Raw genomic sequence first — 16980 nt, 5'->3', positions numbered from 1 at the left:
GAGCACTAAGACATTATTTTGCCCAGTCCTGCGCTTAAGGGCAAATGCCCATACCTGATGCACTCTTACCTTCCAGTTTGTGCCTGTATGTTACACAACCACTCAGATTGTAAGCTCTACGGGGCAGGGACCTCCTTCCTACTGTGTCTCATACCACATGGCACTTATATATATATACATATATGTATTAATTGTATTTATTTATTATATCACTTGTCCTCCCTGTGTGTAATTTTGTATTCTGTAAGACTGTACAGCGCTGCGTACCCTTGTGGTGCTTTATAAATAAAGTTATACATACATACATACATGTTAATTACTTATTTTTATATGACTTTTAAATGAAGTACATGCCTTTTTATATTACTTCTTCTATGGCATATAACTGATGATTTCTTATATGAGTTATATGATTTTTGTTACCTATATTACTTCTTATATGGCTTCTTTGATGTTTTAATTACTTATATGACTTCTTTTTTGACTTCTTATGTCACTTATATGACAACTTATATGACAGTTTTATGACTTTTATGACTGCTACGTCTTCTTATTTGACTTATAAGACCTACTTGACTTTTTATAGGATCTCTATGCCTATGTAAATTAATGCCATTATCCATTTAAAGGGTTGCACCAACTTTTTTTGGTGCCTTAGGCATAAGACACAGCAGGCTAGGGAACAAAGAACCTTGTATCTAACACCTGCCTTGTAAGTATAGGGCTTGCTGAGGTTTATGACACATGGGACAAGTGGCTGGAGCTTGTGAAGGAACCTATTTTTACTTTAAATGTAAGTCTTCCCAAATAAATAGGCAGGATTTTCTATAATATAAGAACAAGAAAGGGAATACAAAACTCCCCTTTGTATCTACATTTGATACTCAAAGTAAAAGTATTGAGTCAAAACTCCCCTTTGTATCTACATTTGATACTCAAAGTAAAAGTATTGAGTCAAAACATGCATTAAAGAACACCGAGATAACATTAGAAATGAAAAAAAAAAAAGATACTTATATTGACACATTTGTATCAAGACACTTTTCAGAAACAAACCACAATGTAAGTCAATTGAAAAAACAATCTATAATTTATATTTGTCTATAATTTATGTGCATAATTTTAACGTTTTTTAGTAAACGGACCCTCTAGTTTCTAAATCCAGCACATCTCCCTTTGCTGTATCGTTTGTTTCAGGTGTCCGCCTCTAGATGGCGCCTTAACCTCTAATACTAGTGATATCATTTGACTTACATTGCAGTTTGTTTCTCAAAAGTGTCTCGATACAGATGTGTCAGTATAAGTATCTAGTTTTTTTTTATTTCTAATGTTATAAATGGGAAGATTTAGTGATAAGTAGAGCGTCCGTTTACTAAACCGCGTTAAAATTATGCACACAAATTATAGTCAAAATTGTGGCTAAATATGTCATCACCAGTTTATTAAATGGCGGCAAATATAAATTCACAAATTTTCTTGCTTAAAAATACATGATCGCCAGTTATCACATTTGCTAAAAATAATGCTACGTACAAATTAACGCTAGGATTACTATTCAGTGAAATGGGCTAAAGACACAATTGTCGCCAGAATATTCACCAGAATTTAAAGCCACCTATGTAGTGTGGTTAAACTTGAAAATTCTCAAGGGGACCGGAAATATCCCATAACACATTTTTTTACCAATCATTTTTTCCTGTTACTGTAGCCATTCCTGAAAGGAGATAGAGAGAAAGAAACAGAATGTTTTTGCCTTCTGCTTCTGTCAGCAGCTACAGCAGCTGTTTCAGCTCTGAGACAATTTCTTGGCAGGCTTCAACAACAGAGGAGGGATGACTGTTCAAACATTAGTCAGCCTTGATGGTTTGAGTGCATTCAATACTAGAAGAGATGAGGAACAGTAATGTCAAGAGCTCCAATTGAACAGGCAGGCCATACTTGCCTTGTACTATCTTATTTCTCAAGATCTGAAGCCACTCACAGCAATATCGCAGGCCATACCAGGTATGTTAAAACTGCTTGCAGTTGTACATTTTCTTGCCATAGGAAACCGTCAGTGTCACAGGTGATTGGGATAAGTTGCCCAAGCTTATCACCAGTCATAAAACATGTCTTGAGAGCTATAGTCCAACAAGTCACACATTTTGTCTGCTTTCCAATAACTACAGAAGAGTGTCAGGAAGCTAAGGCAAATTCCACAGCCTTGGAGGGATCATGAATCATGCATCATGAATTAAGAGCAGTGTATTTTCCTAGACTAAGTAGAGGTATATTTATTATAGTGTGTAAGCCAACATTACTGATGATGTTGCCTATAGCAACCAATCAGATCTTTGCTTTTGTTTTCTAACTTGTAGGTGACCGTTCAGCTCTAATTGCTGATTGGTTGCTATGGGCAGCATCACTGGTGATGTTGGCTTACACACTATAAAAAATATATCCCATGCTTGCACACAATGACCAGGTGGCAAAGTAATGCTTACACAGGCGCTATACACAGGCACTATACACAGGCGCTATACACAGGTACTATACACAGGCACTATACACAGGCACTATACACAGGCGCTATACACAGGCACTATACACAGGCGCTATACACAGGCGCTATACACAGGTACTATACACAGGCACTATACACAGGTGCTATACACAGGCGCTATACACAGGCGCTATACACAGGTGCTATACACAGGTGCTATACACAGGCGCTATACACAGGCGCTATACACAGGTGCTATACACAGGCGCTATACACAGGCGCTATACACAGGCGCTATACACAGGTCCTATACACAGGCGCTATACACAGGCGCTATACACAGACGCTATACACAGGCGCTATACACAGGCACTATACACAGGTGCTATACACGGGTACTATACATGGGTGCTATACACAGGTACTATACACGGGTGCTATACACAGGTGCTATACACAGGCGCTATACACAGGTACTATACACGGGTGCTAAACACAGGTACTATACACAGGTGCTATATACAGGTGCTATACACGGGTACTATACACAAGTACTATACACGGGTACTATACACAGGTACTATACATAGGTGCTATACACAGGTTCTATACATAGGTGCTATACACAGGTACTATACACAGGTACCATATACAGGTACTATACATGGGTGCTATACACAGGTACTATACACAGGTGCTATACACAGGTGCTATACACGGGTACTATACACAGGTACTATGCACAGGTACTATACATAGGTGCTGTACACAGGTACTATACACAGGCGCCACTATACACAGGGTACTATATGCAGGTTCTATTGACAGGTACTATACACAGGCGCTATACACAGGCACTATACACAGGCACTATACACAGGGTACTATACACAGGTACTATACACAGGGTACTATATGCAGGTACTATTCACAGGTACTATACACAGGCGCTATACACAGGTGCTATACACAGGCGCTATACACAGGTGCTATACACAGGCGCTATACACAGGCGCTATACACAGGTACCATACACAGGTACTGTACACAGGCACTATACACAGACACTATACACAGGCACTATACACAGGCGCTATACACAGGGTACTATATGCAGGTACTATTCACAGGTACTATACACAGGTGCTATACACAGGCACTATACACAGGTGCTATACACAGGTGCTATACACAGGCACTATACACAGGTGCTATACACAGGTACTATACACAGGTACTATACACAGGTACTATACACAGGGTACTATACACAGGTACTATACACAGGTACTATACACAGGTACTATACACAGGTACTATACACAGGTGCTATACACATGTGCTATACAGTTCTAAAGGCTAGTTGATATTAAATTGTTTTTTGTCACCTGACATCTGTAATATCCCTATCACTTATCCTAACAGATGGATGGTAAGTTAACTCTTTCCCCCTGAAAAAGCTAATTGTGCTTTTATATACTTGTTGTTGTTACTTTTGTCATTGTTTTGTTCATTTCTAGTTAGTTACAGTGGAGCCAATGTTATGTATCAGTGCCAGTGTTATATTGCCAGGGCCTGAATATCTGCCATCAGTACCCACTGCTTCCCACTGATTTTCCATGCGGGCCCTTTAACTATTCATATTCCCATCTTTTGTTTAAACCACTACCTGGTTGCTAGGGTAAATAAGACCCTAGCAACCAGATAGCTGCTGAAATACCAAATGGAGAGCTGCTGAACAAAAAGCTAAATAACTGAAAAACTATTAAAATTTAAAGGTGAACTACCCCTTTAAGCTAACTGATCACAAACACAAATTGATGGAGAACCCCTCACAGAAGTGCACGTGAATACTTTTACATCCAAGCATTTTAGGGTAAAAAAAGCACACCTACCCGCACTTTTGCGGAGTATCCCTGGGAGTCAGTGGGAATGGCAAGAGGTAGTTGGGAGGTTAATTTTTTACACCAGCAGCGAATCCACTAAGTGTCACATTAGCTGTAGGTCAGTCTCTGTATGGCCCATCTTTAGCCTCCCCAAACAAAAAATTCATCCTCCGCCTATGTCTGGGACAAGAAAATATAAATGCAGAGCTGAAAACCATCTCCAGGCCAAAACCTGCCCAACCTCATCTTCCGCGAAGCCCGGTCCAGTCGGTCACTTTGTATGCAGTTGTTTCATGGCATACCCAGCGCTGGCATGTATGTATGTATATATATCTTTATTTATAAAGCGCTACTTATGTACGCAGCGCTGTACAGTAGAATACATTAATACAAACAGGGGGTTAATAAGACAATAATAGATAAATACAAAGTATAACAATAAATACAGATAGATACATCTTCTCTTCATTAGGTTTACCACTGGAATAAATGTGAAGTGGCAGTAGCATCAGGGATATTTTTGCCACAAGGTGAAAGCTGTGCATTAATGGTAATCTACAAAGTGTGGATAATAAGCGCCTCTCATAATTACACTGTAATGCTTTCGCTCGGATATTTAGGTAAGAATGCGACAACTCTCTTTGCCTTAGCTGCCTGTCCCACACTCACCCGCCCCCCCATATGGTAGCAGCAGACCCCTGAATTACCAGAATATAATGACTGTGGGGGACCGCAACTGGCTAGGGCTCCCTGAGTTTGAAAATGCTATTTCTAATATTTAGTGCTACACAGTATGACTCCACAATGTTATTTGAATTGCGCCCTCCAGGAGTTACACACATGGATTTGGTTTCGTTGCCAACATAACGTTGTGAACCACGTCTAGGAGAAACGAAACTGAATGTGCCAGTTCGGGATTCCCACAGTAGATTACGCAAGAGGAAACGCCCACCTCAGCAAAGCCACGCCTCTGTAACTCTCAGTGGCTACAAATCTCTGTTCGGTATAAGAAGTTTCTCCGCTCTTTCTGGAAGCTAAAAGGTTAAAAATTCTTCCTAACATGGGCGTGTTCCAATGGAGGGGCAGGGCTATAGGGAGAGATTTCCGCCTGTTCCAGACTGCAGCACAAGTGGCAAGAATAGAAGACTGAGAAGGTAATGTACAGATAGAGTGGGATGATCTATAGCCTTGGGCAGTGGGATAATGTGCATTTAGGGACACTGTGAGACATTCTATGCTTGCTGTAATAATGTGCTCAGACAGCTGGCATGGATGTTTAAATGAAATGTATGAGGCAGCACTATGTGGCTGGACAATATGTACGGTAGGGTGACATAGTGACAGTGAGACTTCTGCTCCCTTTTAGGACTGTGACACACGGGGAGATTACTCACACCGCGACAAATCTCCGTTGTCGTGGGCAGTTAATCTCCCCGCAATGCCATCCCACCGGTTAGAATGTAAATTGCAGGGCCGGAACTAGGGGTAGGCAGAAGAGGCAGCTGCCTAGGGCGCAACGATTGAGGGGCACCAGGCAGCCTCTCCTGCCTACCCCTAGTGCTGCTTTGTCATTGCAATGACCGATCTAATCACCCCACCCCCCTTGCACCGCCTCCTGTGCTTTGGCGCGCATGCGCCGATCGGGGGGGGGGGCGGGGAGGTGGGCAGAGTTGGCCGACCGGGTTGCCTAGGGCGCCCGGTCGGCTTGGCCCGCCTCTGGTAAATTGCCATTGGGATGGCATACACGGCGCTGCGATTGCAGAAGTCGCTGCAGTTGCCTTGAGAGGAAACTTTGGCTAATTCTCCAAATCATGTCACCGTGTATGCCATCCCACCAGCGATTTACATTGTAGCCGGTGGGATGGCATTGCGGGGAGATTAGTCGCATGAAACTAATCTCCCTGTGTGTTATGGGTCTTAGTGTAGGACAGCAAAGGCATTTTCCCTGGACCTTCAGGAAGAGATAGGGCTGTTTCCTTTCATGTAGTGTTATAAATGCTTTCCTCAATTAATTCCTCTTCAGGTGAAGAACCAAAACCATAGGCTGAGGGTGAATTTTTTGTTTGGGGAGGCTAAAGATGGGCCATACATAGACTGACCTAAAGCTAATGTGAGACTTAGTGGATTCGCTGCTGGAGTAAAAAATTAACCTCCCAACTACCTCTTGTGGTTCCCACTGATTTCCAGGGAGGGATACTGCGCAAAAGTGCGGGTGTGGGTGCTTTTTTTTTTACCCTAAAATGCTTGGATGTAAAAGTATCCATACGTGCGCTTCTGTGAGGGGTTCTCCATCCATTTGTGTTTGTGATCAGTTAGCTTAAAGGGGTAGTTTACCATTAAATTAACTTTTAATATGATGTAGACATTGATATTATGAGACACTTTGCAATTGGTCCTCTTTTATTTTTAATGGTTTCAGTTATTTAGCTTTTTGTTCAGAAGCTCTCCATTTGGTATTTCAGCAGCTATCTGGTTGCTAGGGTCTTACTTACCCTAGCAACCAGGGAGTGGTTTAAACAAAAGATGAGAATATGAATAGTTAAGGGGCCTGCATGGAAAAGCAGTGGGTAATGATGGCAGATAATCAAGCCCTGGGCACTGTAACACTGGCACTGATACACAACATTGGCTGCACTGTAACGAACTAGAAATGATCAAAACAATGACAAAAGTAAAAAAAAAAAATAGTAAGTGCAAAAAACAACAAGTATATAAAAGCACAATTAGTTTTTTCATGGGGAAAGGGTTAACTTACCATCCATCTATTAGGATAAGTGATAGGGATATTATAGACATCAGGTGACAAAAAACAATTTAATTTCAACTAGTGATTCAGCCTTTAGAACTGTATAGTACCTGTGTATAGTACCTGTGTATAAAGTACAATTTATGCCCGCCGCATTTGGCTTCTTTAATATGTATGCTTTGGGACTGCTGTATTGAACTTTGAAAGCTTTGTGATATTAATGTGCATTAGTGTTATACATCATTTGCGGGGTTGGTGTGCCAGCTTCCGTGTATATGGAATACACTGTGTGTGTATCCCGTCTCCATGGTGACCTGTCACGTCACTTCCGCTATCAGGTTATACAAGGAACTAGCATGTACGTGAATCACTGTTTGTGATAGCCACGAGGTACGCTTAAGAAGGGGGGTGGGATGCCCCCGAAACGTCACGTGTATGTGGCATACTGGACTGATAAGTATTGACTCTCTATATTGCTATGAATGCTCTTTGCATATATTTTTAACAATGCTTTAATAAAAGCTATGTTTTATGATGTTGGAGTGTGGCTCAGTTGGAAGATGTAGTACCTGTGTATAGTACTTGTGTATAGTACCTGTGTATAGTGCCTGTGTATAGTGCCTGTGTATAGTACCTGTGTATAGTACCTGTGTATAGTGCCTGTGTATAGCGCCTGTGTATAGTACCTGTGTATAGTACCTGTGTATAGTGCCTGTGTATAGTACCTGTGTATAGTACCTGTGTATAGTACCTGTGTATAGCGCCTGTGTATAGTACCTGTGTATAGTGCCTGTGTATAGCACCTGTGTATAGTACCTGTGTATAGCACCTGTGTATAGTACCTGTGTATAGCGCCGGTGTATAGTGCCTGTGTATAGCGCCTGTGTATAGCCCATGTGCATAGTACCTGTGTATAGTGCCTGTGTATAGTACCTGTGTATAGTGCCTGTGTATAGCGCCTGTGTATATCACCTGTGTATAGCCCATGTGCATAGTACCTGTGTATAGTACCTGTGTATAGCACCTGTGTATAGTGCCTGTGTATAGCGCCTGTGTATAGCCCATGTGCATAGTACCTGTGTATAGTGCCTGTGTATAGTACCTGTGTATAGCGCCGGTGTATAGTGCCTGTGTATAGTGCCTGTGTATAGCCCATGTGCATAGTACCTGTGTATAGTACCTGTGTATAGCACCTGTGTATAGTACCTGTGTATAGCGCCGGTGTATAGTGCCTGTGTATAGCGCCTGTGTATAGCCCATGTGCATAGTACCTGTGTATAGTGCCTGTGTATAGTACCTGTGTATAGCGCCTGTGTATAGCGCCTGTGTATAGCGCCTGTGTATAGCGCCTGTGTATAGTACCTGTGTATAGCACCTGTGTATAGCACCTGTGTATAGTACCTGTGTATAGCGCCTGTGTATAGTACCTGTGTATAGCACCTGTGTATAGTGCCTGTGTATAGTACCTGTGTATAGCACCTGTGTATAGTGCACCCGTGTATAGTACCTGTGTATAGCACCTGTGTATAGTGCCTGTGTATAGCACCTGTGTATAGTGCACCCGTGTATAGTACCTGTGTATAGCACCTGTGTATAGTACCTGTGTATAGCACCTGTGTATAGTGCACCCGTGTATAGTACCTGTGTATAGTACCCGTGTATAGTACCTGTGTATAGCACCTGTGTATAGTGCACCCGTGTATAGTACCTGTGTATAGCACCTGTGGGAGTGGGATGAAATCTGCAGCAAAAGTTCAGAGTTGGTGAGGTTCTTAGGTAAAGTTTACAGCCTGCAGATTCTTCTTTTCAGTCTTCATTTCTGCACTGCCTGCAGTTTGTAATATCACCGGAGCCCTGTCTGCATCTTTGCCTTGATTGGTCAATTTTACTGTCTGTCAAGAAAGCTGTGCTCTGATTGGATCTTTCTTCTTGTGGATTCTCCAATCAGAGCACAGCTGATTACAGCAGAACCGGAGCTTGCAGGAAAAGGAGAAGATTTCCAGGACAGTGCAGAAACGGAGTGAGGGTTTTTGTTTGTTTTTTTAAGGTGCTGTAACCCCTATTTGGCTGTAAAACAGACAAGCTAGAATGACTTTAAAGCATGGGATACATAGGACTTCAGATGGGCTTTCGCTAAGTGGAAATATCCCGGGGTGTAGTGCAACTACAACTCACTGTCACCGTGTGCAGATGAACAGATGAACATCATTTGCAGATGAACAAATGATGAACAAAGACAATTAGTGCACAGGGTTAGCTCATATACTCACAAATGCAGATATTATAGCAGTAGTACACTCTGACGACAACATGAGAGGATACCACTGGTTTATCCCACCTCTTTGGGGGACTGGGCAGGGTAAAGTACCTGGTCAGCTCGGCACCACTATGGAGGGCAGTCTGGATAAATACCTCATTCTTCAGGTTAAATACCTTTAGCTTAAAGAGTCCTGCAGCCGACTATGGGTTAAAGTACTAGCCTGTATCCTGCTTCTTAAAGGACAAGGAAAGGCTAAGTCACTTGGGGGTGCCAAAATGTTAGGCACCCCCAAGTGACTTTAATCGCTTACCTCGTACCCCGGGCTGGTGCCCCTGTCAGAAGAAAACAGCACCAGCCCGGGGTACCTGTAGCTGAGCGATTCCTCCTTCCGGCTTCGTTTTGCAAGGACTACACGACAGGTGCATGCGCAGTAGAGTGAAAAGCCGGCTTCTCTGTTAAAGTTCGGCTTTTCACTCTACTGCGCATGTGCGCGCGAGCGAAGGCGGAAGGAGGAAGCGCTGCAGCTTCCCCCAGGCTGGTGCTGTTCTCTCGTAACAGGGGCACCAGCCCGGGGTACAAGGTAAGTGATCTAAGTCACTTGGGGGTGCCTAACATTTTGACACCCCCAAGTGACTTTGCCTTTCTTTCTCCTTAACAGTGGCCCTATGCTAAGGCAACAGTGCCTGTATGGAAGGGTACTTCCAGCTAACCTCCTGGGGTGACTGGGGTGGGAGGACATCTCTGTCCGACATTATACACCCAAGTCTGAGTGTACACAACTTAAAGGCAGGTTGCAACGTGCAAAAACTGGATGCAATTCACAGTTTTTTTTGCACTTATCACTTCTTTCCTACCCACATGAATTGCCACAGAGGCCTGTTAATACAATTTTGCCTGTGTTTGCAAGTGCTGTATTCATGAGGTAAAAGTGGGGGCTAATCATGTAGGTGTCCCCCCCTCCTGCCCTCTCTACTGCGCATGTGTGGGCCCCGGTATTCAGAAGACAGAAGAAAGAGGGAAGAGAAAACATTTCTTACCCCTTCTCTACTGGACCCTGCTCCAGTCTGGCCAAAGTTCTCTTTATGAACCATTAACCTACATCAGTGCAGCATAGCTGGTTTTTATTTTTCATTAAAAAAGCAACCCTATGTAGAAGCTTCAGGCTTCATAGTAATTGCAAAGTTAGTAAGGGATGTTGCTGCCTCTTTATGCCGCTAATTATGTACCCACGGAACGTTACTACACGCTGGCAGGTTTCCCAGGACTAGGACTGGAGTGGGTGGCCTTGATAATGCAGGAAACCTAGGCCCCACCACCTACTGGGAGGAACCTCATAGATTTGTGGTAACCAACCTGCACCTTAGGCTGTAGAACTACAGAACTCTGTTTCTTCATGACAGCTTTTATATTCATTTCATTCAGACACTGGGAATAATATTCAGCAATTATTAAAGGGCAATAGGATTGGTTTCCCTCAAAAACATATACTGAACATTTTTAACTATGTAAAAGACAAGGTTTGCTTATTTAAAATATTGGAATAAGGTGAAAAATATCAATAGACCTCTATAGAGATAGTGCCTACCTGTGCTTATATATTTAATTGGAGCTGGGGTTCACCCATTGGCATCTCTGTCACAAAGCACTAGTGTTTTATGACTTCTGCATGCAGAGCTACTCTTGTGGCCATTCAGTTCTGCTCACTTAATTCCCTCTGATGGCGGCCAGGGACTATGGTGCAAAGATGTGAGTTGATCCCAGATCCCTCAGGTGCTACTTACTTTTCCTATTGCTTTTCCATCATTGCTACTCAAAGTGCCATAGCCCTTACATTTATTGCAGCTTCCAAAAAAATTGCATAATATTTTGATGTGGGTTTAATATTTTTATTGTAAAGCATTTTTAATGAAAGACTACCACCTAATCTATTCTTGACTGCTATATAATTTGTGTCACCTTTTTTTTACAGAAGATTTTTATTAAGTAAGAATAGCAGACCCTTTCATGGAGGATCCTCAAGTGGTGCTTAATAAGTTCTGTGCAAGAAAGAATCTGCAATATGAATTCAGGCTGATTTCCAAGGAAGGGTCACCTCATGATCCCTTGTAGGTTTTTTAGTTATGTTTTTTATATATTTATTTTTCATTGTTACTTGTTATTGGAGAATCTTATGTCAGATCTTTTTCTGTGCACTTACTAATATAGATAGATTTATAAGCAATGCTGACCAGCAGTGCCGTCCTTAGGCCAATTGGACTGGTTGGGTCCAATTGGGCCCCATACCATGAACAACAGAGCGAGAGCCTTTCCTCACCCGAACCACCCCCAAATAATTTGCAGAGCAAGCGTTTATCTTGCAATGTTTGTCATGCATCACTTCATGCAGCAAAACGCGTAATTTGTCCTCTCTCGCTCTGCAAAAGCAAGTTTGTGCAGGTGCATCAATATCTTCTCCTTGTGGAGGAATTAGTTGGGGTGGTTTGGGAAGCGTTTCCAATACCATACCAGCTCTGCTAAGCTGCCCTGCCAGGTCACAGTTAGTGCAAGCTGCTGAACTGCGTCACTATTGGGCCCCACAGTTGGTAAGACCTGCCCTGCTGACCAGTTCCATAAAATTGTTTAAAATGCTTAAACGAAATAAATCTTTGTTAGTTATTTCATTGTTACACAGTAATTTAGGTTGAAAAAGACACATTTATGCAGTTTAACCATTTCTCTTTTATATTTGAATGAGGCTTTCATGTCTCCTTTGCTCAGATTGTTTTCTCAGATTGCTGTAGCATGTCTCTTGTCTTCCTAGTGTCTTCCTCCTTTTTTTCCTTTGTGTCCTGTCCCTATTTTGCCCTTTCTCTTTACTATTGTTTTCACTCTTGGTCATTTTTTATTTTGAACTTTTGTTGCTGGTTTTCCATTGCTTTTTGTGCAATTTTGTTCTTGTTTTATCTTCCCCAGCCTGTCTTTTGCACATTTATTTTCTCTGGGCTTTTTATGCCCTTTGCTTTCTATTAATTTCATCTTCTGTTCATTGCCTCCCTTCATTCACTTTATGGCAATAGCACACTGGGAGATGAGGCAGATTTGTACCTGTAGTAATTATAAGCTCCATGGGCGGCGGCCACATGCTTAAAATTTCCCCCCATACCTTTGGTGATTGCTCAGAATTTAAGACTCAATAACTTGTCAGGCAATTATTGTTCCAAATCACAACACTCAACATTTCTGTGTGATAACATGCATGGGATCTTTCCCGCTTTTACCTGCTCTGCTATGCCTAAGGAGCAAAATTCCATCATTATTCACAATAAATGGAAAAAAGGCAGCTCTTATAGTGGTATTTTAAGTATCTGAAGGGAAACTCAGGCCAAAGTCTGCTTGGTTGTAGTATTGAAGCAATGTTTACAGCAGCAAGGCAAATATTGTTATAATTTTTGTCATGTCTTTGTGTATAGACAATTTTTTTTCCTCACATATGGTTAAGAAGATTGTGTGTGGGGTGATTGGCTTTCTTGTCTGTAATTTGTAATAATGCAAATTGGTCAGAACTCTTTGGGGAGTTTTGCCTTAAAATAGCTGTGCAACTCGGTGATGCCTCATACAGGTATGGGACCTATTATTCAGAATGCTAAGGGGGTCTTTCCATAACTTAGATCTCCATGCCTTAAGTCTACCAGAAAAATAATTGAAACATTAATGAAACCCAATAGACTTATTTTGCCTCAAAAAATGATTTATTATATCTTAATTGGGATCAAGTACAAGGTACTGTTTTAGTATTACAGAGAAATATTATTTTGAAAAATTTTAATTGTTTGCTTAAAATGGGAGGTGGGCATAAAGCTTTCTGGATAATGGATTTCCAGATAACAGATATCATACCTATCTTTATATTATTTCAATAGGGAGCATATTATAGCTATATACTGTAAGTTTGTGTGCAAGTTCTTTTTTAAGGAAGTCTATTATGGATGATGTTTTTATCCTTATACAGGTTTACCGTACATTTGTTTATAAAAAATGAAATGTTTGGAGAAGGACAAGGCAAATCAAAGAAGGCAGCAGAGAAGATAGCAGCTAGAATTGGACTGGCGGCTCTGCAAAATCAAGAAAATCCACCTCTGGTGAGCTGATACATACTGTTGTATCCTGATTGTATTATATTTTTCTTTGTCTATGTTCCTTTACTAATTCTGCATATTCCGAAATGCACACACACATTTTGGGCCCGAAATTTGTGTACATTTTTTATGAAATAATATTGAGTTTGCAGCTTTATCAAAGGGGGAAATTGTGACTGAGAAAGGGGTATATAATATAATTTACAGAATATTCATGGTTCTTGTGTATTACATAGTTAATAAAGTATCCCTTTTGTAAAGTATAAAGATATTAGTCTCTAGGGAGTTCCATGACTTTGTCCTCGTGCTTTTATACAGGTCATGGAATTTTAAAGTGATTTCTAATATCCTCATATTTTTCTACAGAGCATAATCTATTTATTATAATACACAAGTCATGACTCATGTGACAAAAACTACATCATTAAGCACTGATTATAGTATATCATTTCATGATATTCATGACTTCTGAGTATTTTATATATATACTTAATTTCAGTATTTTGATTTAAAAAAAGACAATATTTAAGTGTAGGGCTTGTTATTCAGTAAAATGATTGAAAATTCTGAAAAATTTTTAAGGGTATTAATACTTTTTTTTTTTAAAATAAGACATCCTGGATTATTTCTTGTGGTATGGTTTACATAATTTTCGTAAATTAGTAAATCATTCAAGCAGGTTTAAATTACCATCACTTTATGTTAGTAATGGCCTAGAAATGGAACTTGTGCAAAAGTAGAGAAAAATATGTGCTAACGACAGAAAAGAAGTTTATTGGAAATGAAATACATTTAAATATGACTGCATATCCCTTGTGACTATCATGCCATTAGCAGAAGCTACAAGATCATGAATTAAAATGTTGGATTGTGAATGTTACACCTAGTAGAAGTGATTTATAAAATAACTGTTTCTTGCAGGCTCAGCAACCCACAGCAGCCGCCTCTCTGGACACAGGTCTTAGTCCATTGCAGGGAAGGTATGTCAGAACTTACTCGATTTACATGATTCTAAGATTGCAGTGTTTTAAAGTTATTTGTTACTGTAATTGCAATTTGAAGCAGTGTTTGTTTGTCCCTTTTTGCACATTTGGTTCCAATTCTTGAAACAATTAAGAAAAAGCCAGCACATCTACTGCCAAGACTGCCAACTCTCAAAGAACCTTGTATGCTTCTTCACAGGTCAGCTAGCTTCTACTACCTTGTTTCTGTAGTAAGGAGCAGCAGTGCAGAGAACAGCAAGGGACAGATTAATACTGCATTTAATAGCAAATGACTTTACAATTAACTCAATTTACATGTTAATGTATATTGAAACCTATGAATTAAGGTTGCCATACACAGGCAGATTTCAGCTGCCAATTAGGGTCCTTTCGACCGATTTGGCAGCTTATCTGCCTGTGTATGGGCACCCCCAATGGACCTACCCAACTGATATCTGGCCTAAAATTGGGAAGATGTCGATCAGGCAGGTTTGATTTTCCTGTCGAATCATCTTGTTGATACGGTCCTCGGCCTGATGGTCCATATACCCGCCATTTCAATTAGATTGTTTGGCCCTAGGGCCAAACAATCCAACAAGCCAGAGATCACCCACCACAGGTGGGCTTATTGGGAGATGATCTGCTTGTTTGGCATCTTCGCCAAAGCTTGAAATGTGTAAGGCTTTTATTGTTCCTGTTATGCTTTTGTAATAAAGGATCTTTTCTTTTCCCAACGCCTGTTTATGGGATCTGTAAGTGCCTGCCTTATATATTGACTATAATTTGTATCCTTTAATATAGCCATAAAAGTATTTTATAAAAATATATAAAAAAGTATAAAAGCTCCCTTTGTGCACCACCATTGCATTTTCACCAGTGGAAAAATGTTTAAAACTGCCTGTTTCCCTGTCACTTAGTCCAATGGCAATAGCCTGTTACCAGTAGTACAGCCAATATTTCCATCTGTACTGGCTCAAAAAAAAAGCATGCTTTTGCATTTTTCCTCTCTGCTTTGTTCCTCTTCATGCTGCTGATGCTGTACCTGTTAGTGCAGCTAAACACATAAGTATATTGAAGCCCATTCACTGCTCTCTGCCTGCCTACAAAACACAGACAGACAAAAGTGAGGCATGCACCTAGTGTGCCCTTGCCCTTAAACTTAACCAGCAGAGGAATCACCAGGTATGACTTGAGCATAGGAAGTCCAGGGAGGCAATCTGTTCCAAGGTATTGTGGTTCATCTAAAATGTTGTGATAAGAATATGATAAGTAGTAAATCATAAAGGAACAGTTCAGTGTAAAAATGAAACTGGGTAAACCAGATAGACTACGCAAAATTAAACACATTTCTAATATACAGTGGAGGAAATAATTATTTGACCCCTCACTGATTTTGTAAGTTTGTCCAATGACAAAGAATTGAAAAGTCTCAGAACAGTATCATTTCAATTGTAGGTTTATTTTAACAGTGGCAGATAGCACATCAAAAGGAAAATCGAAAAAATAACTTTAAATAAAAGATAGCAACTGATTTGCATTTCATTGAGTGAAATAAGTTTTTGAACCCCTACCAACCATTAAGAGTTCTGGCTCCCACAGAGTGGTTAGACACTTCTACTCAATTAGTCAACCTCATTAAGGACACCTGTCTTAACTAGTCACCTGTATAAAAGACACCTGTCCACAGAATCAATCAATCAAGCAGACTCCAAACTCTCCAACATGGGAAAGACCAAAGAGCTGTCCAAGGATGTCAGAGACAAAATTGTAGACCTGCACATGGCTGGAATGGGCTACAAAACCATTAGCAAGAAGCTGGGAGAGAAGGTGACAACTGTTGGTGCGATTGTTCGAAAATGGAAGGAGCACAAAATGACCATCAATCGACCTCGCTCTGGGGCTCCACGCAAGATCTCACCTCGTGGGGTGTCCATGATTCTGAGAAAGGTGAAAAAGCATCCTAGAACTACATGGGAGGAGTTAGTTAATGACCTCAAATTAGCAGGGACCACAGTCACCAAGAAAACCATTGGAAACACATTACACCGCAATGGATTAAAATCCTGCAGGGCTCGCAAGGTCCCCCTGCTCAAGAAGGCACATGTGCAGGCCCGTCTGAAGTTTGCCAATGAACACCTGAATGATTCTGTGAGTGACTGGGAGAAGGTGCTGTGGTCTGATGAGACCAAAATAGAGCTCTTTGGCATTAACTCAACTCGCTGTGTTTGGGGGAAGAAAAATGCTGCCTATGACCCCCAAAACACCGTCCCCACCGTCAAGCATGGGGGTGGAAACATTTTGCTTTGGGGGTGTTTTTCTGCTAAGGGCACAGGACAACTTATTCGCATTAACGGGAAAATGGACGGAGCCATGTATCGTGAAATCCTGAACGACAACCTCCTTCCCTCTGCCAGGAAACTGAAAATGGGTCGTGGATGGGTGTTCCAGCACGACAATGACCCAAAACATACAGCAAAGGCAACAAAGGAGTGGCTCAAGAAGAAGCAC

The 16980-nt window shown here is 41.1% G+C and overlaps 1 protein-coding gene across 1 annotated transcript in view; it reads left to right on the top strand.

The window, feature by feature from the left end:
* The first annotated feature begins 5250 nt into the window (after positions 1-5250).
* pkr3 (double-stranded RNA activated protein kinase 3) overlaps positions 5251-16980 on the top strand; it is a 30632-nt gene continuing 18902 nt past the window's right edge. The window contains exons 1-4 of the mRNA XM_031902508.1: positions 5251-5522; positions 11344-11479; positions 13363-13492; positions 14411-14469. Of these exons, the coding sequence (XP_031758368.1) occupies positions 11379-11479; positions 13363-13492; positions 14411-14469 (290 nt within the window). The 5' untranslated portion in view covers positions 5251-5522; positions 11344-11378. The remainder of the gene's footprint in view (positions 5523-11343; positions 11480-13362; positions 13493-14410; positions 14470-16980) is intronic.

The sequence above is a fragment of the Xenopus tropicalis genome, chromosome 5 (genome assembly GCF_000004195.4).
Source record: "Xenopus tropicalis strain Nigerian chromosome 5, UCB_Xtro_10.0, whole genome shotgun sequence".
In the NCBI taxonomy this organism is placed as follows: Eukaryota; Metazoa; Chordata; class Amphibia; order Anura; family Pipidae; genus Xenopus; species Xenopus tropicalis.
This window is presented reverse-complemented; position numbering and strand designations above follow the sequence as displayed.